At 42.2% G+C, this 27,619-nt stretch overlaps 1 protein-coding gene across 8 annotated transcripts in view; it reads right to left on the bottom strand.

Moving 5' to 3' along the window:
* The window catches only part of SUSD1 (sushi domain containing 1), a 236,561-nt gene that overhangs the window by 18,222 nt on the left and 190,720 nt on the right, over positions 1-27,619 (bottom strand). For 4 of the 8 annotated variants that reach the window (XM_033926156.1, XM_033926222.1, XM_033926182.1 and 1 more), the window contains 2 exons: positions 9,999-10,194; positions 9,193-9,304 (listed from right to left, as the gene is read on the bottom strand). The exons of 2 other annotated variants lie outside the window; for them this stretch is intronic. In XM_033926156.1, the coding sequence (XP_033782047.1) occupies positions 10,156-10,194 (39 nt within the window). In that variant the 3' untranslated portion in view covers positions 9,193-9,304; positions 9,999-10,155. The remainder of the gene's footprint in view (positions 1-9,192; positions 9,305-9,998; positions 10,195-27,619) is intronic. 2 more of the 8 variants (XM_033926166.1, XM_033926173.1) reach the window with 2 other exon arrangements.

Raw genomic sequence — 27,619 nt, 5'->3', positions numbered from 1 at the left:
TGACAATGCTGAGGCATTCCCCCCTCCCTTCTTGTCACATATTAATCTGACACACATTTACCCTTATTCCTTATCTTGTTTAACTTCCTTATATGGGCAACAATCAAACTTTGCCCACGTGCAAAAGCAGGCCCTGAGTTTAAGGCTAATCCTGAGACTTAAGAAGCATGCATTATAACCTTTGGACTGTCACATGCTATAGTAAGATTTTAGACATATTAGAAGTGTACACAAAGGAAATCACTTTATTGTAACTGTTATGATGTTTTCATATGTCACGTGAGATAGTAGCTTTGAGAAGCACATGAAATATGTATACAATGAGTTACCTTGCTATAATCCTCACTGTAAATGCATGATGAAATTGTAATTTGCAGAGCATTAGCTAAGTAATTAAAGGAGCAAAGATTCTCAATAAAAGGGGGAGAGACCATCCATTTAGGTCGCCTCCTCATCCCACTCTGAGCTTTGTGTGTGAAGCCTCATTCCTACATTTATTTGGGGCTGCGAGTTTGGAAATCTATTTTTTTCTGCATTACTTTTTATTTTGTTAAGATTTCACACATAAATTCAAGAACATCTTGAACAATGACGAGATTCATGTCAATATAGGAATTCAACTATATTAGTTTATCAATAAGACTTTTACTGATAAACACACTTATATACTGGCTTGCTAAACTAAGCTAGATGTTTGAGAGAGTTCACAAAATACATATGAACTAATATCGCTGTTATGCCCCCACAGCTGTGTTGTACATGTATTTGCAACATGTAAGGAAAGGTAGCAGTAACTTCCTGCTAGATCTTCTAAACTCATTTCTTACAGGGTCAAAGCTTGCATGTGATCCATTTCCTTCAGCCACTAGTAACATAGTAAATGACGGCAGATAAAGACCCTAGTAGTCCATCCAGTCTGCCTAATCATACATGCTCCATAAATTAATTTAGTTTAAATGGTCCTTTCTTAGATATTTCTGGGCCAGAAACCCAGAGTCCAGGCCAGTAGTGTGCTTAGGTTCCTTCTATTGGAGTCTCCATCAAAGCTCACTCCAGCCCATCTTAACCATCCCATCCACCAAACCCCCTCCCCAGCCCATCCTCAACTGAATGTCCATATATGGGACACAGGCTGTGCAAGCCTGCCCTGTACTGGTCTTAGATCCTTCAATGAATACTCATTATTTTCTGATTAGAGATCCTCAGTGTTCATCCCACGCTTGCTTGAACTCTGCCACCATTTTCTTCTCCACCATCTCTCTCGGGAGTGCATTCCATGCATCAAACACCCTCTCCGTAAAGAAGAATTTCCTAACATTACTCTTGAATCTACCATATGCCCAACTACAACAGAGGTTGAACCATAAGAACATAAGCAATGCTTCTGCTGGGTCAGACCTGAGGTCCATTGTGCCCAGCAGTCTGCTCATGATGAGGCCCAACAGGTCCAGGACCTGTGCAGTAATCCTCTATCTATACCCTTCTATCCCCTTTTCCAGCAGGAAATTGTCCAATCCTTTCTTAAACCCCAGTACCATACTCTGCCCTATTACGTCCTCTGGAAGCGCATTCCAGGTGTCCACCACACGTTGGGTAAAGAAGAACTTCCTAGCATTTGTTTTGAATCTGTCCCCTTCCAACTTTTCCGAATGCCCTCTTGTTCTTTTATTTTTTGAAAGTTTTAAGAATCTGTCCCTCTCTACTCTCTCTATGCCCTTCATGATCTTGTAAGTCTCTATCATATCCCCTCTAAGTCTCCTCTTCTCCAGGGAAAAGAGACCCAGTTTCTCCAATCTCTCAGCGTATGAAAGGTTTTCCATCCCTTTTATCAGACGTGTCGCTCTCCTCTGAACCCTCTCGAGTAATGCCATATCCTTCTTAAGGTACAGCGACCAATATTGGACGCAGTACTCCAGATGCAGACGGACCATCGCCCGATACAACGGCAGGATAACTTCTTTCGTTCTGGTTGTAATACCCTTCTTGATTATACCTAGCATTCTATTCGCTCTCTTAGTGGCCACTGCTTACTGTGCCATAGGCTTCATTGTCATGTCCACCATTACCCCCAAGTCCCTTTCTTGGGTACTCTCATTCAATAACATTCCTCCCATTGTATAGTTGTACATAAGCACATAAGCATTGCCTATGCCGAATCAGACCATAGGTCCATTATACCCAGCAGTCCGCTCCTGCGGCAGCCCCCCGGTCAAACCTGTAGTGATCTATTACTCAAGAGCATTTTGTACTGTATAGTAACCCTCTAATTGTACCCCTGGATCCCCTTTCCCTTCAGGAACTCGTCCAATCCCTTTTTGAAACCCAAAATCGTACTCTGCTCAACCACCTCCTCTGGAAGCGCATTCCAGGTGTCCACCACCCTCTGGGAGAAGAAGAACTTCCTAGCATTTGTTCTGAACCTATCTCCCTTCAATTTTTTTGAGTGCCCTCTAGTTTTTGTTGTCCCCGCCAGTCTGAAGAATCTGTCCCTCTCTACCTTCACTATATCCTTCATGATCTTATAAGTTTCTATCATATCACCTCTAAGTCTCCGCTTTTCCAGGGAAAAGAGCCCCAGCTTCTCCAGCCTCTCAGCATATGAGAAGTTTTCCATGCCCTTTATCATTTTTGTTGCTCTTCTCTGGACCCTCTCGAGTATCGCCATATCTTTCTTTAGGTACGGCGACCAGTAATGGACGCAGTATTCCAGATGCGGTCGCACAATTGCCCTGTACAGCGGGAGGATAACTTCCTTGCTTCTGGTAGTGATACCTTTTTTGATAATGTCCATCATTCTGTTCGCCTTTTTTGAGGCCGCTGTGCATTGTGCTGCCAGTTTCATTGTTTTATCCACCAAAACCCCCAAGTCCTTTTCTAGGTTGCCTTTTCCCAATGTCATCCCCCCATCGTGTAGTTATACATCGAGTTCCCTTTTCCTATGTGCATAACTTTACATTTCTCCACATTGAAGCTCATCTGCCATCTGTTCAGGTCCCTTTGGAGTTCTGTACCAGAGAGTTTTGTGTCATCCGCAAATTTTATAATTTCACACTTTGTCCCTGTTTCCAAGTCATTAATAAATATATTGAATAGCAGTGGTCCCAGCACTGACCTTTGTGGGACGCCACTTGTGACCCCTTTCCAGTCAGAATAGTGTCCCTTTACTCCTACCCTTTGTTTCCTGTTTGCCAGCCAGTTTCTGATCCATCTGTGTATGTCCGTGGTTCCACAGTTTTCTTAGAAGGCACTCATGGGGTACCTTGTCGAAGGCTTTCTAGAAGTCCAGGTACACTATGTCTATGGGGTCACCTTTGTCCAAATGTTCGCGTATCCCCTCGAAGAAGTGCAGCAGGTTTGTTTGGCAAGATCTTCCAGTACAGAAACCATGCTGTACCTCGGGTTTCTGCTTCCCACATGCAATACTTTACATTTCTCAATGTTGAACTTCATCTGCCATCTCGTCACCCATTCCCCTAATTTGTTCAAGTCCTTTTGCATTTCTTCGCAGTCCTCTTTAGTCCGAGCTCCACTAAATAGTTTGGTGTCGTCCACAAATTTTATTATCTCACACTTCGTCCCCGTTTCTAGATCATTTATGAATATAATAAATAGCAGCGGCCCGAGCACCGAGCCCTGCGGAACACCACTCGTGACACTCCTCCAGTCCGAGTAGTGGCCCTTCACCCCTACCCTCTGTTTCCTACCCGCCAACCAGTTTCTGATCCATCTATATACGTCTCCGTCCACCCCATGGTTCTTCAGTTTCCGCAGTAGACGTTCATGAGGCACCTTGTCAAAGGCTTTATGGAAATCTAGGTATATGATGTCTATGGGACCTCCTCTGTCCATCCGTTTGTTAATTCCTTCGAAGAAGTGCAATAAGTTAGTTAGGCACGATCTCCCCTTGCAGAAACCATGTTGGCTGGTTATCAGAAGTTTGTTTCTTTCACAATGTTCATTGATATTTTCTTTTATCAGTGCTTCCGCCATTTTCCCCGGAACCGAGGTCAGACTCACCGGTCTGTAGTTTCCCGGGTCACCTCTTGATCCCTTTTTAAAGATGGGCGTAACCGGAACTGTTGTTTACCTTGGACCACCTTCCTCTTCCCCATCCGAAGGGGTTCCGGGGTTTTATGGCTCGCTCGGTGTTGTTGGGGAAGAAGGTGATTTTACACTGTTGGATTTCTTCAGACTCACCCACTTTGTCCCACTAGCGTACCTTGATGCTACAACATGCTTCTATGGAATGTTTACAATTTTCAGCCTTTGACTCCGTGAGGGGTAAAACTTAGTTTTTGTTGGGAACCATTTTGGCTTACGTTAACCCACAGAGCTCGTAGTCATCTGCTCAATGTTTGAATTTCTTAAGTGGCACAACATGGAATGGAGTGTAATTTGCTGTATTAGAACTGGTTTTGGGGGTGTGGGGTGGGGGTGTGGGTGGGCGTTTAGCTTTATGGTGAAGTATGGGAGAAGGTTTGTATTCATATATTTTGTTGAACACCATATATCACAAGCTTGTGTGTATTGTTTCCTATTTGAAAATCAATAAACATATTGAAATATAAAGATGGGAATAATGTTTGCTATCTTCCAATCTTCTGGGATCACGCCTGTTTTCAGGGATAGGTTGCAAATTTGCTGCAGTAGTTCTGCTATCTCCTCCTTTAATTTCTTCAGAACCCTTGGATGGATTCCGTCCAGACCAGTCTAGATTCTTCTCCGACCATACCTATAGACTTGTAGTTTAAATTTACTAGGAAGCTATATGACCATCCGACAGCTAATTGCTTAATAAACCATTCAGAAATATGCTTAGTCAGTGTTTGCTCCCATGAAATATGATCCTACACTTTAGGCTATAGCTTAATAATTATTAAAGCCAAAGGATTCTTTGGTTTCTCCATCACCTGAACTACTGTAATTAGATTCTATTCACAGTTCTCTGTTTTGATAATGTGCACCACAGGAGACCTTGATTCTATTTACAGAGAACACATCAGAGTGAGAAACTAATTAGCAATTAGAGCAGAATACTTGTTTTCCTAATGAGAAACAAGCTTACTTATTTGTGCTGAACCTTTGTTAAAGAAAGGTGATATATAAAAATGTAGCATAGCATAACATCCCAAATATCTCAGCATAGCAGTCTTTGCTAATTTTTAAGTGAGGGCCCTTTTAGGTTTAAAACGGCTACAGGAGAACTGACAAATATTTTCCTACTCAGGGCCATGACATCAATAATGCTTCTCGACATTTGATCCTACCAGAACACCTAGGGCTCCTTTTACAATGGCGTGCTAGCTCGCGCTAAAATGCCAAGTGCGCTAGCCGCTACCGCCTCTTCTTGAGCAGGCGGTAGTATTTCGGGTAGTGCGTGCTATAGCGCATGCTAAAAATGCTAGCACACCTTTGTAAAAGGAGCCTCTAGCTTTGGTCACACATGCAGAACACAGATAACCCCTATGCAAATACAGGACCACAAGCTATAAGTCCTAATATATACAAATGAAACCCTAAGATGCCACACTTTGCATGCAGTACAACAATTGAGATACAGAGAGAAATGTATTTTTCCTGAACAGTGCAAAATATAGACAGTAGACATAAATGCTCAAAACTGTCATATTTCAATCACTAAATTGAAAATAAAATCATTTTTCCTACCTTTGTTGTCAGCTGATTTTATTTTATATTTTATATATATCTTTATTCATTTTCAAAACATACAAAGTGCAGACAAATAAACATTCAGATATAGCATATAACAGCACTTATATTCGAACAAATATTAAAACAAATTACCCTACTCCCCCCTTTCCCTCCCTCCATCCCTATCTGGATGTGTGTGGAATTAAGGGCTTAATCAATACAATCTTCTGTTTAACAAATGTTTCCAATGGACCCCATATTAAATCTTTTATTATTTCCCAATTTTTCTGTATTCATTCTTTCATATCTATGATACAAACAAAGTGTTTCCCACCCAAAAGAAAAAATTAATCTATCCCAGTTCTTCCAGTTTCTGGTTATCAATTGCATGGCCACCCCGTCATAATCAGAAGTCTACTTTTATGTGTGTCTATTGGACTCTTAGATTTCAATAATGTCCCAAATATAACCACATCATATGACAATGGTAGAGCGACACCAAGTACCATATTAATTTTCCCCCATATATTTGGTTTGGAGCCCAATGACATCTTACATTTCTTCACTGTAATAGGTCTTTGATTAGGAGTCAGTTTTTGTTAGTTTTCATACACATCCAGGGAAGGAGGGGGAAGGGAGGGATTATTTCTGTCTTCATTTTGTTCTTTGGGTATTTACACGGGGTGGGTGGGAGGATGGGAGGATATCATTAATTAGAATAGGGTAAGGTTTTTGTGATAATCTATGTTTTTTGTTTATTGAATAATCATTGGGTGGGTGGGTAGGAGAAAATGGTTGGTTATGAATATTTGTAAGTAGAATGTGCTTTTATTGTATTATATGTTACATTTTATGTATTGCACTATTGAAGTTTGGAAAATCAATAAATAATTTCTTTTAAAAAATTATCCCCATATTGATTTTCAAAAATTGAGTATCAATGGACAATAGAATAACAAATGATCCAGTGTTCCTACGTCAAGATGATAGTGCCAGCATTTACTAGACTGTGAGCTATCCAAATTTTGTAAACAAACAGGGGTCCAAAAAATTCTATGTAAAAAAAGAACCAAGTTTGTCTCACAGATGCTGATGCTGTACATCTCATTCTTCAAGTCCAAAACTGTGGCCATTGTGTAGTAGAAATATGCTGCTTTGTTTCTATACTCCAAATGTCCTTTAAGCTTGTTTTAGGGTTTTATTTTGCCAAATATTCAGATATTAATTTGTACCACTTAGCGGCCTGATGCCCTTGAAAATCTATCTGAAAACATAGACCCGGCAAACTATACTGATTTTTAAAGTTATGCCAATCCGGGAACCCTTTCTGAATGGCCTGTTTCAACTTTGATATGCCAAATGATTGTTGCAATTGTAATAAATTTATCATAATACACAGTTTGCTGACAAAACAAATCTTTCCTAGCCAATTGTGAGAAAATCTCATTATATTTATATTTAGCTTTCAACAGGGCATTCAAAGTATCTTGTTCCCATTTCAAAGCCAATTGTGACTCTAAAGTCAAAATAGTTTGTTCCAAATTGGAAAATTCTAATCTAAGTCATTTCCTAATGTGCGCTGAATGTTAAATAATCTGCCCTCTTATAGTAGCCTTGAAAGCATCCCATATAGTTTCCAAAGAGATTTTAATTGTCTACTCGGTTGTTTATCCATTATTGGATCAATGACAGCATCGAAGTTCCCAGCTATGACTAAATTAGTCGTAGCCAGTGACAGAATTGTTTGTTGGAGGTTTTTTTTTAAAGAAATCTGCCTGATTAGTGTTAGATGCATAAATATTAAGAAGCATCACGGTATCTTTTCCTGAAGTCATATTAACATAGAGCCATCTACCCATTGGATCAGCCCGAAAGTTATCAAATTTAGCAGAAATCTTATTAATCAGGATTGCCACACCTGCCTTTTTCTTTATTGCTGGAGCAAAAAAACAATATTTTATCCAACTCCCTCTAATTTGATCGCTTCCTGTGCTGAGAAATGGGCTTCTTGTATGAAATAAATATCCGCCTGTTGCTGTTTCAGAAAATTAAGTACTTTTTTCCTCTTGATGGGATGATTGAGTCCATTCAAATTCAACGAGAATAATTTTAAAGCCATTTAACTAAATATGAAGGTATTCATGACTGTAACCTTAATATCATTTTTCCAAATTTAAAAATTACTCTTTCCACACACATCCAGAACCCTAAAATAAAATAACCCCTACTCCCTCCCATAATCCACCCCTTAAAATAATACAAAAACTTGGATGCAAACACTAGACTAACAGCTTCCAAATCCTCCCAATTGTCTGCTGATTTTATTTTTCTAATCATCTTTTCCCAATCTCTGGTTGTACTCCTTTCTGTTTGTGCTCTTAACTGTTTCCAGGACCTTCTTATCCATTTGATGTTTTTCTCTTCTTTTTCACTTTCTGCCCGCCATCCATCTTTGGCATTAACTTTTAACATTTGACTTTCTTCCATTTTTTTCTGCTTCCTTCTCAAATCTATCTGCTTTTCAATGTCTTCCCTTCTCTTCCCATCCATCCATGTGCTTTATCTCCTCCTCCATCCAAGAGCACCATTTCCTCCTGCTCCATCCACGTGCATCCTCTTTCTTCTTCCCTATTCCTACCAATCCATAAATATAATTTCTTCCATCCTTCTTCTCTTCCCCACCCCTTAGATGAACCATTGCTCTGACCCAGTATGACTATTCTTATGTTCACAGGGTAGCACACAGTCTGTGGGTGGGGGAGGAAAGAAGGGAAGAGAGATTTAGGCTCAGGGCAGCAAGAAGAGTGCTGGATCCACAGGTCCTACTCATCAATAGAAGCAGCAGCAGGTGGCATGAGCAGGCAGGCAGGCGAAGCAGCGTTGGCAGGAGCATGATCCCTGATAGCAGCACTCTTCACAGGCTCCCTGGGCAACATCCAATCCTGCAATACTGAGGGTGCTGAGGAATGGAGGAGGAGAATGCAATGGTGGTCAAGCGGGAAGGGAGAAAACGAAAAGCGATTAACATACTTTTAAAATCAATGGAAGGAAATTTTTTTTTCACTCGAATAGTTAAGCTCTGGAACTCTTTGTCAGAAGATGTGATAACAGCAGATAACATAGCTGGTTATAAAAAAAAAAAAAGGTTTGGACAAGTTCCTGGAGGAAAGGTCCATAGTCTGCTATTGAGACACAGACAAAGGGGAAGCCCTGGGATCGGTAGCATGAAATGTTACCAGGTACTTGTGACCTGGATTGGCCACTGTAGAAACAGGATACTGTTTGGCTGTTATTTTCCAGGATCATACCACTGGTTCTCCCCCTCTACAGGTAATGTCAGACCTGGCTAGTGGCTAATTTGACCCAAACCTCTGGTCCCCAAAACAACTGAGCTTATACCAGAAGTTCAGTCCCAATCAGATTCAAGTCAGGTTCTGACATTACTTGGAAACCATATTCCCTCCCCTCCCTCTGTGTATGATTGGCCTGATTTGAAGTAGAAGAACTTCAATGAATATGGTATACCTCAAGGATCCATACCTCTCACCTCCTGTTTAATATCTTTCTGGCTCCTCTCCTGACACTAGGACAATCAATAGGGTTCACAGTATACGTTTATGCAGATGACATTCAGCTCATCCATTCCATTGACCTCGAAAATTCAAATGACATGTTCGAAATCAACAAAAAGCTAACAAAGATCAGTGATTGGCTAAATGATAACAAACTAGCACTTAACTTGGCAACAACAAAATCAATGCTCATCCCTTGTAAAGAAGGCCAAACATTAACTATTCCCATCAGTCTCCGATCTACCCCATTTCAAATTGTAACTTCCATGAAACTGCCATTTCTTCAAAGACCTCAGTGGTACCGCTGTGTGTAGTAATGTATTCACACACAGACCATCGGTCTTTATTTTATTTTTTAATTTTATTTAAATATACTTTATGTTTAAACTTTATTTAATAAATTATTTGTATAGTTATTTAAAGTAAATACTCATCTTTTCCAAGTAAATACTCATATTTTAACTTTAAATACTTATACAAATAATTTATTAAATAAAAGTTTAAACAAAGAATATTTAAACAAAAATTAAAAAATAAAATAAAGACCAATGACGATCTGGGTACCATTGGTCTGTGTGTGAATACATTACTACACACAGCACCCAGGTGTGGGTCTGGCATCTCTCCTGTCCCGAGGTCTTTGAAAAAATGTATCTAAGGTATTAACTGTGATGAATCTTCTGTGGGTACTATACCTATAGAAAAAACATTATGAGATTTCTAGTAATAGTTGAAAGTGTGCTTGGCATCATATTTGACAATAAAGTAACTTACCACCAACAAATCAGTTCAATAGTACAAAAATGCTTCTATTGAAAATTTGGAAAACAATTCCCGCTCAGGTAATTTGAGATTATTAAATTTTCCAAAAAGTCCAACAATTTCCGCAAAAGAAATGCTGAAAAAATATCTCATGGAAATATTGAATATCTCAGAAGATGTACTTCCTCCTTTTGTACAAATATTTTACCTACCAATGAAAAAACAAGAAGATATTTCTTAAAATCAGGATTTACAAATGGATGCTACTGCAATCCTGGAAACATCATTGAAGGACATAGTAAAACCTGCTACACTTATACTAACAGTGGCTTTATTGCCTGATAGAGATTGGTTACTAAAGATGTTTTTTAAAAATAGAAAACTTGAATTTAAATTGAAAATTAATAAAGATATAGAAACATAAAAAATAGACAAAGAATTTATGGGACTAAAGCAGGGGTGTCCAATGTCGGTCCTCGAGGGCCGCAATCCAGTCGGGTTTTCAGGATTTCCCCAATGAATATGCATGAGATCTATGTGCATGCACTGCTTTCAATGCATATTCATTGGGGAAATCCTGAAAACCCGACTGGATTGCGGCCCTCGAGGACCGACATTGGACACCCCTGGACTAAAGATACAAATGTTCCCAGACGTAACTAAAGATACCCAAAATCGTAGACGACAATTTTTTCTTCTTAAACCAGGGGTAACAATGATGGGTGGTGTTTTCATATTGCGCTATCCCTGTAAATGTATTGTTAAATATAAAACTAATACATATGTATTCTTTGAACCTTCTCAGTTAACAGGCTTCCTATCTACGAAACGCCTTGAAGGGGTAAAAGAAACAACACCAGTAATTTAAGTAATAGAAAGATTCCTACTACCACAGTTAGATATTTGCTTTTCTTGCCAAATTGATGTGATTTATTTTAAATACACTCATTAGAAGTCTTGGATCCATTATTTGGGATTTAAAGTATTGATTAGGAATTGTATTTTCTATCTGATATTCATATCTTGTTTAAAATATTATTTCTGTTTCTTTTTCAATATTCTGTACAAGAGGTTTTCTTGGAGAAATTTTAAAAGCAATAAATAAATAAAAAATGCTTCTACAATTTACGTATGATTTGCTCTCTCACAAACCTCCTAGAACCAACATCATTAAACACCCTAATATTCATTGATAATCCCAAAAGGGCAAGGAGGGAGGGGGGTCAGGCAATGGATGGAAAAGGGGAGAGAGGAAATCAGGTGCTAGATGAAAAGGGAGAGGAGAGAGAGTGGTCGGGCACTGGATGGAAGAAAGGAGAGAAAGAGAGGGTGCAGACACTGGATAGAAGAGGAGAGAGATGGGCAGATGCTGGATGGAAGGGAAGGGGAGAGAGAGAGAGAGAGAGAGGAGGCAGATGCTGGATAGAAGGGGGAGAGGAAGCAGATACTGAATGGAAAGGAGGATGGGGCAGGTGCTAGATGGAAGGATAGGGAGAAGTGAGGGGACAGACACTAGATGAAAGGGGAGTGGAAGAGAGGGGTCAGATGCTGGATGGAATGGAAGAGAGAGGGAGTGCAAACAATGGATGGAAGGGGGGAGAGAGAGGGACAGATACTGGAAAGAAGGGGGAGATGATGCAGATGCTGAATGGAAGGGAAGAGAGGGAGCAGATGCTGGATGGAAGGGGAGAGAGGAGGTCATGCACTGGATGGAAGGAGAAGAACGAGAAGAGGCAGACACTAGATAGAGGGGAGGGAAGAAGAGAGAGAAGGGGCAGATGCTGGATGGTGGGAGAAAGAGCCACAGATGCTGGGTGGAAAGGGGAGAAGAAGAGAGGAAGCAGACACTGAATGGAAGGGGAAGGGAGAGGAGGGGCAGATGCTGGATGGAAGTAGGAGACAGGTCAAATGCTGAATGGGGGAGAAGAAAGTTAGCGAGAGAATGGGAAATAAGAGGAAGTGAAATAGGAGAGCCAGAGTGAGGGAAAGAGATAGCAAGCTGTAGGTAGACACAATTTTTAAAAAAGGGAAACTGTAGATTGTACATTAGGAAAGAATTAAATCTGGAGAGAGGCAGAAAAATAAACTGAAGAAATCTGAGTAGAAAAGAAGAAACAAATTACAAATTGACAGGAAATCTTGGCAAGAGAGTTAAGAGGAAAACAAGGAAAGCAGAAACCAGAGACTGGGAACAACATATTTAGAAAAAGTAAATGACCAAACAACAAAGGTAGAGAAAATTAATTTTAGTTTTAGTTTAGGATAAAGTAATGTGGTAGCTGTGTTTATTGGACTAATTTTAATACATTTATGATTAATGTATGGAGACCAAACCTTCCTTCCTCATGTCAGAACAGGGTACCATAACTGCTGTATACTGTCTAGACCTGAGGAAAAAAGTTTAGCATCTAAAAGCTAATTGGAAAATATGTTTAGTCCAATAAAATAGCATCATATTACCCACATTTTGTTTTGAGTTTGTTAATCTATAGTGTAATGTTTGTAATATATCAGTTTTTGAAATTTACTTCTGCTGTCTTTATTTTTTGCACAGTAAAGAGAAATATGCATCACTTTTTTTCTCTTTCTCCAGTGTTGCACTGTGACTTCTTGGGAAAGCATAGGGGAGTGGACAGGAGAACATGGGAGTAGAGAATGACGCGGGGAAAAAATTTGTCCCCATGAGCTCGGCTCGTTCCTGCTCAGTCCCCATCCCCGCAAGCTTGGTCCTCATCCCCATGACCTCGGTCTCCATCCCCGCAAACCATCTAATCCCATCTGCACATGACAGGAATAGTATTAGGGGAGTACAACTAGGGCAACTACCCCTGGTCAGAGAGAGCCCTAAGCCAGCTGGAAGCTAAAGAAGCACAGCCTGAACTTTGCGGTCCCCAGTTATGTCTAACACCAGCTCTAGCAGGATACATATTTAAAATCTGATATATTGTAATCAGAAAATAGAAAATAAAATTATTTTTCTACCTTTTGTTGTCTCGTAATTTTATTCTTCGAATCATGTTGGTCTCAAGTGCTGGTCTCTGTTTTCTTTTGTCTTCTCTTAACTCACTTGCCAGGGTCTCCTGACCATTTGACATTTCTTCATTCTCCATGCTCACCATCTATCTTCTATCTCTGTGTATGTATTGTTCCCCATACTCTGGGCAGTAAATGGCCTTGTCCCCATACCCATGGCAACCAGTCGATTTCTTTCCCCATTCCTGCGGGTTACCCACAGCTAGCCGTGGGAAACAATCATGTCATTTTCTACATGGGAGGGCTGTAGAGAAGGGGGTTATAGAGCATGAGGGAGGCTGTACCAAATGTTGTTTATAGCCCATTATCAGTAGTAAAAGAAATATTTTAGTAGCTTGACAATTTTCATTTTTCAGGTGCCAACTTTTTGAGTTAATTAGATATGGAATGGTACAGCTGAAATAAATATTGTTAAACTAGTAGATGGGGACTGCGAAAGGAGAGGCTTTTTTATCTGGGTGTTTTCTTTTTATTGCATTTTAAATAAAGGTAGAATGGGGTTGATTAACCTTGTTGTGTTAGGTGCTTTGAGAGGAAAAACTCCTTTCTGAACATGACATTAAGGAATGCAGATATTTCAGTGAGCTTTGTGTAGTTTAATTTTGTGGTTACCATTATATATTGTTAATAAGATTATATTGCATGTATATGAAGAAAGAATGGAAGAAAAAGAGATTATGTCCTTACCTTGATAATATCTTTTCCAGTAGATAGGTGAGACATTCTAGACAAGTGTAGACAAGTAGATTGTATCCCAATGGCCATGTGCCAAATGCAGAAGGAATCCACTCCAGATTTTTTCTGTGACCCTCTGTACTTCACTGGGAGCTATAGCATCACCTGCAGTTAGTACCCAAGTACCAAGAACTCCTACTTGCAAAGTGAAGTAGAGATATCAAAGGGAAAATTCCCCCAAACTGTTCTGCTCAACATGTAAACTCAAATTGAAACAGTGAACACAAGCAGGAGCTCAGGAAAGATTCCTGCATGCATCAGAAACGTATATACACAATTCTTCCCAGCCCAAAAGGCTGAGTAGCAATCAAGAATCAACTTGAAGAAGCATAAACAGAATGAGACCATAAGCAGGCACACTCTCCTCTCTGCACCCCCCACCCCCCTCCCCGATATCCCCACTTGCCATTACTACCACACACAACTTTAAATTACTTTTTTACACGAAAAACACAGAGACCTTTACCAAAGGATCACCAATAGAAATTGAACTGGGAACCCCAAGGAATTAAACTTAGCAAATATTACAACACTGGCGAAATAAAAACAGATATGCACTTCTTTCTGTAATGAACACACAGGGATCCCTGGCCCAGGTCTATCAAAAATTAGCCATTTCCCTTGCTGTGGCTGGTGGGAATTCCAAAACCCTGTCAGTTGAAGACTACCTCCTCCAGTCTGGCAGTCAGTAATCTCCAAGCTCGGCAACTAGCGGCAGTGTCTGAGCTACCACCAGTTGCAGAGCTTGAAAATTTCTAGCCTCTGAACTAGAGGAAGAAATCTTCAGCCAGCAGGGCTTTGTGAAGCCCACCAACTTAGGTATTTATATTTTGCTTTGGGTAGGAGGCATGGGGCATGGTGGGAAGAAAATTTAGTGCCCACCATTTTATTGGACTGATACATTTCTCAATTAGCTTTCAGAGGTCAAAACTTTTTTCTTCAGGTCAGTAAAGTATACTGCGGTACAGTATCCCTATCCTGACCTGAGGAAGGAGGTTTTGGTCTCTGAATTAGTAAAAAATGTATTAAAATTAGTCTAATAAAAAGGATCACCTTATTGCCATTTTCTATTTATAAACATTTATCAACACAGCTACAATACTACTTTTTTTTCCTCCCCTAATGATGGCCCTGCAGGCACAGGAAAGACAGGGCGGGGGTCTAGAATGTCTCACATGTTGCACTGGAAAAAAATATGTTCTTACCTTGATAATACCTTTTCAAGTAGATAGGTGAGACATTCTAGACAAATGAGATGTAAAAAAGCAGCCCCCAAAAGCTAGGGCAGGCTGACTGTGCTGACCCTCAAGATCGAGGACCCAAAGTCAGAGTCCCGTCTTGCCACCACATCCACTGTAGAATTTGACAAACATAGAAACATGATGGCAGATAAAGGCCAAATGGACCATCCAGTCTGCCCATCCGCAGTAACCATTATCTCTTTCTCTTCCCGAGAGATCCCATGTGCCTATCCCAGGCCCTTTTGAATTCAGATACAGTCTCTGTCTCCACCACCTCTTCTGGGAGACTGTTCCATGCATCTACCACCCTTTCTGTAAAAATGTATTTCCTTAGATTACTCCAGAGCCTATCACCTCTTAACTTCATTCTATGCCCTCTCATTGCAGAGTTTCCTTTCAAATTAAAGAGACTCGACTCATGCACATTTACATTACATAGGTATTTAAATGTCTCTTATCATATCTCCCCTCTCCTACCTTTCCTCCAAAGTATACAGATTGAGATCTTTAAGTCTGTCCCCATACACCTTATGATGAAGACCACATGCCATTTTAGTAGCCTTCCGCTGGACCGACTCCATCCTTAATATATCTTTTTGAAGGTGCAGTCTCTAGAATTGTACACAATATTCTAAATGAGGTTTCATCAAAATCTTATACAGGGGCATCAATACCTCATTTTTCCTACTAGCCATACCTCTCCCTATGCAACCTAGCATCCTTCTAGCTTTCGCTGTCAGCTTTTCAACCTGTTTGGCTACCTTAAGATCATTACTACAATCACACCCAAGTCCCGCTCTTCTGTCGTGCACATAAGCTCTTCACTAACTAAACTAAACTAAACTAAACCTTAAGTTTATATACCGCATCATCTCCACGGATATGGAGCTCGGCACGGTTTACAAGAACTCCCTAATCTGTACCGTTTCCTCGGGTTTTTGCAGCCCAAATGCATGACCTTGCATTTCTTAGCATTAAATTTTAGCTGCCAAATTTCAGACCATTTTTCAAGCTTTGCCAGGCCTTTCTTCATGGTATTCATACCATCCAGCATGTCTACTCTATTGCAGATGTTGGTATCATCTGCAAAGAGGCAAATCTTACCAGACAACCCTTCAGCAATATCGTTTATAAAAATGTTAAAAAGAACAGGCCCAAGAACAAAACCTCGAGGCACACCATCCCTTTCCTCAGAGCGATCTCCATTGATCACTATCCTCTGTCACCTTCCACTCAACCAGTTCTTGACCCAGCCCGTCACGTTGGGACCCATCCCAAGACACTCAGTTTATTTATTAGAAATCTGAGTGGAATACTGTCAAAGGCTTTGCTAAAATCTAAATACACTACATCTAGCGCACATCCTCTATCCAATTCTCTGATCACCCAGTCAAAGAAATTGATCAGATTTTCCTGACAAGACCTATCTCTAGTAAATCCATGTTGCCTCCGGTCCTGTAATCCACAAGATTCCAGAAACTTGACCATTCTCTGTTTTAAAAGTGTTTCCATTAATTTGCTTACCACAGAAGTCAGACTTACCGGCCTGTAATTCCCTTCTTCCTTACTTCCACTTTTGTGGAGATGGACCACATCCACCCTTCGCCAGCCCTCCAGTACCATTCCTGACTCTAGAGACTCGTTGAAAAGATCAGTCAGTGGAGCTACCAAAACTTCCCTAAGTTCCTTCAGCACCCTAGGATGTACAACATCCGGCCCCATTGCTTTGTCTACCTTTAGTTTAGTCAGCTTCTCATGAACACAACCCTCTGAAAATCAATCAGGGTCTATTACTCCACCATCCCTATTCACGTTTGTCTTCCCATATGCAGAGTGGACCAATTAGGTGCCCTACAAATCTCCACAGGGGAGATCGCCTTAGCCTTGGCCCATGATGAGATGGCCCATGGCTCCTGGTAGAATGTGCTCTAACACAAACAGGAGACTGTTTACCGCATAGAATGTAGGCTGACGAAATGGCCGTACAGATCCATCTGGAAACAGTAGCCTGGAAGCAGAATGAGTCAGCACAAAAAGATGGTCAGAGAGGTGAAACTCATTTATTACCTCTAGATAACACAGAAGAACTCTGTGGACATCCAATTTCCACAAAATGCGGTCCTCCAGTAGGCTGAAAAATAAGCAAACGCACTTCCTGATTAACATGGAATACCAACACCACCTTCGGCAGAAACAAAGGAACCGTGCAGAGATCCCTGTCCCTGAGATTCTCAGGAAAGGCTCTCTACATGAGAGAGCCTGGAGTTCTGAAACATGTCTCGCTGAGGTAATGGCAATCAGAAAAAAACGCCTTTAGCATCAGGTCCAACAGAGAAGCATCTTGCAGAGGCTAAAATGGAAACTTGGTGAGGCCAGACAAAACCAAGTTAAGATAACATGAAGGAAAAGGCAGTTTGATTAGAGGGCTAACGTGAAGAGCACCTTTCAGAAATCTGGCCACATTAGGGTGAGATGCAAATGAAGGACTATGGTCCCGAGCCTTGAAACAAGAGTCCAGTGACTTGCACCCGAAGAAAAGCCACGGTGAGGCCTTTATTAAGGCCCACCTGTAGAAAGGCTAGCACTACAAAAACAGAAGCGGAATACGGTTTCACACTTTCCTGGTCATACCAATGTTGGAAAGTCTTCCACGCCTTTAGCGTAGGCAGACACAGTAGTCAACTTTTTAGAAATGACAACACCAGAATATCCTTTATGCTCCAATGCTTCTGTGAGTGCATAGAGCTTAACAAATGGTATAAGCAGTCTTAATTTTTCATTTTTTAGCATCCAATTTCTTACACATGCACTAAGGCCATGATAAGCTGAAACACCGGTGAGCAAACAGAGGCAAAGGGTTGATCCTCAAGTGAGCTGGATGGAAATTTTCACAGAAATTGTGCACGAGAATATTTACCAGTTAGACAAGACTTGCAGGCCTCATTCTCCTTGAACTGTCCTATATTCTTCTTGTGACTGTTTCAATCTGACTTCTGTTCCACCTTTCTTCAATCATCATGTTTCTTAGCATAGGCTATTCTCTTTAATTGGGTCCTGGAATACAGGACCAAGGCCCATTGGTTAGATTTTTGTCCCATCAGATAAGGTATAGCTGTTTTCTGGGCATGTGGCCTAGAGTATCAAAATGATGGATATTTTAGTGCTTTTTTGCCTCATCTATCACCAAGTCCAATTAGTGGCATCCTTGAAATTATTTTTGGGCAAGGAGTAACAAACACCTGTGCATGTTTTCATTATAGCAAGAAATTGTTATGTTTTAGCTCAGTGTGTTGCAGACCTTTTAAGCTGCTGACACACTAATCTCGGGGCTGCGGATGGAGGGCACCTGGAAATGCACGGACATCGATGTGATGACGTCATGTGCATGTGTGATATCATCACCTCAATGTCTGAGCATGCGTGGATGTCCTCCAGCTGCAGCCCTGAGCCTCCTATTACCACTGGTGGGGTAGTGCTGCAGGAGTTGAGGGGAAGGAGCAGAGGCACAGGAACCGGCATCTCAGGGCACACCTGGAATCTTCTGGGGCACACAGTTTGTGATACACTGTTTTAGCTCATTATGTTGCAAGAGTATAGTTATGATTCATATGAGAATACTGATACTTCAAAGATTAAGAAAATTTTATTTCCTTGACTTTGAAGGTCAGGAAGGGCTGACTGGCATTGTCCACTGCAGTCAATATAAGCATGTTCTATGGTATTTTGGTCAGTATCTACGGGAGCTCCTGCTAGCCTGACTAAAATCCCCATCTTTCTGTGCGTTTGCTACTTTAGCGTGCTTGGTGAAGATCTCTCTCTTTTCTTCCTGTTTGTTGTGTATGTTGGAATTAGTGATCTGGATTGGCGTAGGGTTACCATATGGTTCCAGAAAAAGGAGGACGGATCGAGACATCTGGGCTTTACTTCTACTGAAATCAATGGAAGTAAAACCCGGATGTCTCAATCCGTCCTCCTTTTTCTGGAGCCACATGGTAACCCTAAGATTGGGGTCTTTATAAGCTCTTGCCACCTCAATGGAACTCCCTAAGTATGAATGACTTTTCTGTGTGTATGCAATTCTGGATGCTTGTGACTGATGAAATATTTCATCTCTTTTCTTTCTGTGTGTGTGTGTGTGCTTGATGACAATTATTATGCTATATCTCACAGAACAGTCTTTAGGCAATGTGCAGATCTACCTTCATCTACTATGTTTCCCCCAAAATAAGACAGTGTCTTATATTAATATGGGACCCATAAAAGGCACTAGGTCTTATTTTCGGATAGGGCTTATTTTTTTCATGTACATGATCATCTCTCCCTTTCTCTCCTTCACCCCAATTCTTCCTCTTTCCTCCCCTCTCACCCATCCCCTTGTGCCTTCCCTCTGCAGCATCTTTCTATCCCTCCATTCCTCCCATCCCCCTGTGCAGCAGAACCCGTTTTCAGCTTCCATCCTTCCCTCCCTCCCATCCCTTGTGCAACAGAACCCTTGAGCAACCGCTGCCGCCCCCGCCGCACAGCTGAACTGCTAAACCCCCGCTGACCCTCCATCCTTTCCTCCCAACTGATCCCCGCCAACCGCAACCATAAATACCTTCCAGCAGAGGAGTTTCGGGCCAGCAGCACTCACAGGCTGCTTTGCGGCCTTCTTGCTGGGGCTTTCTGTGTACTGACAACATCATCAGTAACGCAGCACATAGAAGGCCCCAGCGAGAAGGCCGTGAAGCAGCCTGTGAGTGCTGCTGGCCTGACACTCCTCTGCTGGAAGGTATTTATGGTCGCGGTCGGCGGGGATCGGTTGGGAGGGAAGGATGGAAGGTCAGCGTGGATTCGGTGGTTCGGCTGCAGGGCAGGGGGCAGCGCGGCTGCCTTCGACTAGGGCTTATTTTCAGGGGTATGGCTTATATTAAGACCTACTCCGAAAATCATGCTAGGGCTTATTTTCAGGGTAGGTCTTATTTTCGGGGAAACACAGTAATTATTCCTTAGCCCTGTACTTTCTATCTCTCTCATGCTCACTGTAAGGTCCTAATCTCTTTGTGACTGTGTATGTCTTTGGGCCTGAGACACTAAAGGAGATCTTTCCTTTCTAACCTTGCTTATTTCTACTTTATATACTGATAAGAATATTTTCTCTTTTTCTAGCCATTTAACTGTTCTTACTATTGGCTGAGTCCGGAGTTTCTGTCTGTACTTAGAGCTTCCCAACACAAATCAAATTACTCTCCCTCTAGTATAGCATACTGTGAATTAGGGACAGCCACTAGAAAGCTTTTGGATTGTTAGAGAAAATAATTGCTTTCATTTTACTTGTGCAATATCTTTCCACTCTCTCTTGTAATTAGTAGTTATACTGCAGTTTTATTACAAATGTTGGCCTGTATAAGATTTTGCTTGCTTGTGTATTTTTTCATATATGACATTTTCTTTTCTTTGTATATATGTACAGTATGTGGTATGCTTATGCTTCTGGAAATAAAGAGGCTGTTTTCAGAGAAAAAGGTATTGGGTAATTCCTGTGCCCGGGACATGGGAAAAGATGTGTGTGAGATGCAATGTTAGGCGTGTCTGGCAAGTGTGAATGATATCTTGGGTGTAATGGTTGTAATGGGATAAGGGGTCCTGGGTATGGCCCCTTTGGTCTTTACACTTCACGCTCAAGAACCTTGCCATAAGAGCAAAGCAATCGGGATCCTCCATGCAGATTAGATCTTGAGAGAGAAGGTCTGGAAGATCCCACAGCTGAAGGCCACGACCTATGCGAAGATGCATCAGATCTGCATATTACAGTCTGCGAGGCCAGTCTGGAGCCACCAGAAGGACCCTTCCCTGAGGAGTCACAATCCGGCGGAGTACCTGACCAATCATGGGTCAGGGAGGAAAAACGTACAGTAGGACTCCCTGCAGCCACGGCTGTACTAGAGTGTCTAAGCCCTCACTTCCAGGCTCTGATCTTCGACTGAAGAATCAGTCAGCTTGCAAGTTCTTCGCTTTCACCATGAGGTTAAAGTGAGACCGACCCCAGCACTGCACAATGGCCTGAAACATTGCCGAGGACATCTCCCACTTGCCTGGATCCAAGGTCTGTCTGCTGAAGAAGTCTGCTTGAATCATTGTTGATGCCGCCACATACACTGCTGAAAGGGACAGGAGATGATGCTCCACCCAGAGAGAAAGAGTAGGCGGACTTCCAGAGCCAGAGAAGTACTCTTGAATCCTCCCTGGCGATTGACATACTCCACCGCTATGCATTGTCAGAGAAGACTCGGACTGCTTGGCACCTCCAGAGTCAACGGCAAGTTCACCAGGAGCCAATCGAATGACCCGCAGTTCCAATCGGGTGATGGGACCATATCTTTTGAGAGGGTGGCCAATGCCCCTGAATGGGATAATGGTTGCTATGGGTGCACCCAGTCGCAGAGACTGGCTTCTGTGGTTACACTACCCAAGGCACAATCCGCAGCAGAAATGCCCTGAATAGGGACTGCAGAAGGAGCAACACATGCTGCAGAGGACGCACATGGAGACAGTCTCGCACAGATGAATGCTGGATTGTCCAGAAGACAAGAAATCTTTTTTTTTTTTAATTTATATGAATTTAATAATTACAATATCAGATGATACCAGGAAAAAAAGGTTTTTCTTACACAAAATTTAAACGATATTCATACATACACATCAAAATTCCTTTCCAAGCCCACAACAATGGGGAGACATGCTATCAATTTTTTATACAAAAAAAAAAAAAGAAAAAAACTAAAAATTGGTTCTTGATTCATCCTTATGAATCTTAAACCCTTCCCTACCATTTGGGACTCTTACTTCCTCCAATTTCTCAGTTCGCGGGAGGACTGGCATCTGCGGTACAACTACCCAAGACACAATCGCAGCAGAATTGCCCCTGAATAGGGACTGCAGAAGGAGCCACCAATTCTTGCAGGCGAGCAACGCATGCTGCAGAGGACGCATATGCACTCTTACCCATGGGACCACATCTATGGAGGCCACCATGGATCCCAGGACCTGGAGACAGTCTCGCACAGATGAAGCTGGATTGTCCAGAAGACAAGAAATCTGAGAGCACAGCTTCTACCTAAGTGCCTCTGGAAGATAAACTCGGCCAGCTGCCCTGTCGAACAAAACCTCTAAATATTCCAGGGATTGCGTTGGGGTCAAATTGCTTTTCCTGTAATTCACAATCCAACCCAGGTCTTCCAGAACTTGGACCACCCAATCTATCATGTGCTGAACCTCGGCCAACGAGGGGGCTCTGGTCAACCAATTGTTCAAATACGGGTGCACCTGCAGTCCTATCTTCCTCAAGTGAGCTGCTATGAGCAGACTGGTGAAGGTACGAGGCACCATTGCCAGGCCAAAAGGCAGAGCTGAAAACTGGTAATGATTTTCCAACATGAAACTGAAGGAATGTCTGGTGTGCCAGATAATTAGGAATATGCAAGTAAGCTTCTATGAGATCCAGTGAGACAAAGAACTCTCCCAGGGCCACCACTACCAAGGCAGACTGTACAGTCTTCATGCGAAAGCATAGGACCCTGAGTGCTGCATTGTGGTGTGTAAGATCCAGGATTGGTCTATAATCATCTGAGCCTTTCTTTGGCATGATAAAGTATATGGAATATCTGCATGAGCCCGAGTCATCAAGCGGCACCGTTTCTATGGCCTGAATATCCAACAATCTTTGCCCAGTGGCTTGCACTTTGATCGCCTTGCCTGGGTACCCCACGGGAGAGTCCACAAACCAATCTGTCAGAGATCGGGCAAATTCCAGCTTGTAGCTAGACTGAATAATTCCCAGAACCCACTGGTTGGATGTGATGCGCACCTGGGCCTGCAAGAATGCTGTGAGCCTACTCCCTGTATGCAGAGGGGCCTTCCTCGGCCTGGCATCATTGTGTCTTTTTGGCAGAGGGAGCCGCATGGGAGGCAGAAGCTGATTATGCCTGGAGCCAGAGAACCTCTGTCTGCAATCCTGAAAAAATCTCTGAGATAAGGAACTGGAATAAGGGCGGGAATGCCTAGAGCCACGAAAATTAGAGCATTCCCGAACCTCTGGAGGATTGGGGTCTTGCTGTCAGGCAGGGTCTTAGGGTGACAGTCCAGGCCTTTGCCAAATAACAACTTCCTTAATGAAAGATTTATAGCAGTTACTCTGTCCACTTGAAACACTCTTATCTTCCATCACAATTCTTGTACTGCCATTGGGGACCACTGCATGGAATCGTAATGTTGGAAGAGAATGGTTGGCAGTGTTGGTCATGCACTCTGGTAAAGTGTATTGCCTGAATACTCTAGGATAGTGATGTTAAGATCCCACCTGGGGATGTCTCCGGATTGACCCTCCCCCCCTTTTTACTAAGCCTGACAGTGCAGGCCTGTGTGGTAATGCTCCAGTACCATAAGAATTGAATGGGTGGTGGAGCATTTGACGTGCTCCACTCAGCTGCACAGCTTAGTAAAAGGGGGCCTGAATCCATTCATCATTGAGTTTTCAACAACTTTGATTTTGCAGGTGGATGAATTGGGTCCTAATGGACTACATCCCATTCAATACCATACTTGAATAGGTTTTCTGTCCTATTTGTAGTGTTTTGCCAGATTGGAATGTGGTTCTGGCTCAGGTTGTGGTTTTCCACTTTGCAAGCTGCATTATTTCTTGTCTTCTGGACAATCCAGATTCATGATATTAAGCTGGTTCAATGCTTCTGGGGAGCAGTTCTTAATGGGGCTGATGCAAGAAAAATAGGAGCTGCTCTCCCTTCCCCCAGAGATACCCCCATATTCTCCCAGACCCAGATGACACAATAAAAAATTCAACCAAACCCCACCACTGACAAAAACCATACCTCCTTCCTTAAAAGATCCCTATTCCCTTTTGTAGGCTATCCCTTCCCACCAAAAGACATACCTGGGGTTCTAGGGGAAGCTGGGCAGTACTACCATTGGGATTACAGTGCCATAAAAGGATATTATTTACGCACCTTCTTGCCATCTATAGCAAAACGGCTCCTTATAGAATTGCCCTAACCCCAAATTATAAAAAGGGTGCTACAAATTGGGCACACAGTTGGGTGCATAGGGGCCATTCACATACAACTAAATTAGAGAATTGGTGCTAAATTAGCATTAAGTACCAATAATTGGTGTCAACAAGTACTAACTTGTAGTTGTGCCCAAATTTTAGGCACCACCCCCAAATTCTATATAATGTGCCTAAAGTTATGCGTGGATGAGGAAACGGTGTGAGGAAGAAGGATTCCACTTCGTGAGGAAGTGGACAACGTTCTGGGGCAAGAGCACGCTCTACAGGAGAGATGGACTGCACCTGAGCGCAGCGGGTACTAGACTTCTAGAAAACAACGTCAAGAGAGGAATAGAACAGGCATTAAACTGAGAGGAAGGAGAAAGCTGACAGTCGACCAAGCGTCGACAATTCGGAAGAAGGTATCCCATGAAGATACTAAGGGGAAACAAGGCTGGGAAGAAACAAGGGACAAATTACAGGAGTCAACTAACCCAGAAGAGGAGGTTAGAAAGATTGTAGCAAAAGAGAAGACACTAAAGACCGCAGCACAGGGAAAGGAAATGAAGACAACAAAATACCAGGATCTAAATTGCATATATACTAATGCAAGGAGCCTAAGAAATAAAATGGGGGAATTAGAAGCCATGGCCAATGCAGAGGACATAGACATCGTTGGAAAATCTGAAACATAGTGGAATGAGGAAAACAAATGGGATACAACACTGCCAGGGTACAAGCTCTATCGCCAGGACAGAGCTTGTACCCCGGCAGGTGGAATAGCCCTATACATAAAAGAAAGCATATAATCGACAAGAATGGACACAGCAGAGACAACCAGCAAGCTGGAATCTCTATGGGTTAAAATACCGGGAAGGAAAGGGCATGAAATAAAGATGGGCCTATACTATCGTCCACCCGGGCAAACCGGAGATATCGATGAGGAAATGGAAGCCGAGATGAAGCGAGAATGCAAAAGCGGCAACACGGTTATTATGGGAGACTTCAACTACTCCGGGATAGACTGGAGTCTTGGAAGCTCAAAATGCGCTAGGGAGACAGAATTCCTGGAGTCTACACAAGATTGCTTCATGGAGCAGCTTGTTAGAGAACCGACGAGAGAAAATGCCACTCTGGATCTATTCCTAAATGGGTTAAGGGGACCTGCAAAGGAAGTAGAAGTAGTGGGACTGTTGGGAAACAGCGATCATAATATGATCAAATTCAAGGTTGAGGTAGGAATACCGAAAGGAAAGAGAACCATAGCAACAACTTTTAACTTCAGGAAAAGAAACTACGAAGCAATGAGGGAAATGGTAAGGAAGAAACTTAGGAACACTTCCAAAAAATGTCAAATGGTAGAACTGGTCTTTTTTTAGGGACACGGTGAGCGAGGCGCAAAATCTGTATACCCCCAGATTCAGAAAGGGGTGCAAAAAGAGTCGAACAAAAGATCCAGCGTGGATAACTAAAATAGTGAAGGAAGCGATAGGCAATAAGAAAAATTCATTCAGGAAATGGAAAAAGGACAAAACTGAGGGGAACTGGAAAGAGCACAGGAAGTATCACCTTGTGGTTCGAAAAGCCAAAAGAGAGTACGAAGAGAGACTAGCCAGGGAAGCACAAAATTTCAAACCATTCTTTAGATATGTTAAAGGGAAGCAGCCGGCTAGGAAGGAGGTGGGACCGGACGATGGAGACAGGAAGGGAGTGGTGAAGGAGGAGAAAGAAATCGCAGAAAGACTAAACACGTTCTTTTTGTCTGTATTTACAAACGAAGACACAACCAACATACCTGAGCAATTCTTCAATGGAGATCAAGCAGAAAAATTAATATCCATGGAAGTGAGCCTTGAAGATGTGCGCAAGCAGATAGAAAAACTAAAAACTGACAAATCCCCGGGTCCGAATGGAATCCATCCAAGGGTTCTGAAGGAATTAAAGGAGGAGATAGCGGAACTACTGCGGCAAATTTGCAATCTATCCCTGAAAACAGGCGTGATTCCGGAGGATTGGAAGATAGCCAACGTTACGCCCATCTTTAAAAAGGGATCAAGAGGTGACCCGGGAAACTACAGACCGGTGAGTCTGATCTCGGTTCCGGGGAAAATGGCGGAAGCACTGATAAAAGAAAGCATCGATGAACATTTTGAAAGAAACAAACTTCTGATAACCAGCCAACATGGATTCTGCAAGGGGAGATTGTGCCTAACTAACTTATTTCACTTTTTTGAAGGAATTAACAAACGGATGGACAGAGGAGACCCCATAGACATCATATTCCTAGATTTCCAAAAAGCCTTTGACAAGGTGCCTCATAAACGTCTACTCCGGAAACTGAAGAACCATGGGGTGGAAGGAGACGTACATAGATGGATCAGAAACTGTTTGACGGGTAGGAAACAGAGGGCTGGGGCCACTACTCGGACTGGAGAAGGGTCACGAGTGATGTTCTGCAGGGCTCGGTGCTCGGGCCACTGCTATTTAATATATTCATAAATGATCTAGAAACAGGGACGAAGTGTGAGATAATAAAATTTGCGGACGACACCAAATTATTTAGTGGAGCTCGGACTAAAGAGGACTGCGAAGAATTGCAAAGAGACTTGAACAAACTAGGGGAATGGGCGACGAGATGGCAGATGAAGTTCAACGTTGAGAAATGTAAAGTATTACATGTGGGAAGCAGAAACCCGAGATACAATTATACGATGGGAGGGATGTTATTGAATGAGAGTACCCAAGAAAGGGACTTGGGGGTAATGGTGGACATGACAATGAAGCCAACGGCACATTGCGCAGCAGCAGCTAAGAGAACTAATAGAATGCTAGGTATAATCAAGAAAAGTATCACAACCAGAATGAAAGAAGTTATCCTGCCATTGTATAGGGCAATGGTGCATCTGCATCTGGAGTACTGCGTCCAATATTGGTCGCCATGCCTTAAGAAGGATATGGCGTTACTCGAGAGGGTTCAGAGGACAGCGACACATCTGATAAAAGGGATGGAAAACCTTTCATACGCTGAGAGATTGGAGAAACTGGGTCTCTTTTCCCTGGAGAAGAGGAGACTTAGAAGGGATATGATAGAGACTTACAAGATCATGAAGGACATAGAGAGAGTAGAGAGGGACATATTCTTCTAACTTTCAAAGAATAAAAGAACAAGAGGGCATTCGGAAAAGTTGGAAGGGGACAAATTCAAAACAAATGCCAGGAAGTTCTTCTTTACCCAACGTGTGGTGGACACCTGGAATGCGCTTCCAGAGGACTTAATAGGGCAGAGAATGGTACTGGGGTTTAAGAAAGGATTGGACAATTTCCTGCTGGAAAAGGGGATAGAGGGGTATAGATAGAGGATTACTGCACAGGTCCTGGACCTGTTGGGCCGCCGCGTGAGCAGACTGCTGGGCACGATGGACCTCAGGTCTGACCCAGCGGAGGCATTGCTTATGTTCTTATGTACAATGGTGCATGTAGCCAATATATGTGCACAACTTAATTGGCACTGGTAATTGGCAATTAACTCCTTTTTTTTAATTTATCATTTTAATTATTCATACAAGCATGATAAACACACA

Source organism: Geotrypetes seraphini, chromosome 1, assembly GCF_902459505.1.
Source record: "Geotrypetes seraphini chromosome 1, aGeoSer1.1, whole genome shotgun sequence".
NCBI classification, from domain to species: Eukaryota; Metazoa; Chordata; class Amphibia; order Gymnophiona; family Dermophiidae; genus Geotrypetes; species Geotrypetes seraphini.
This window is presented reverse-complemented; position numbering and strand designations above follow the sequence as displayed.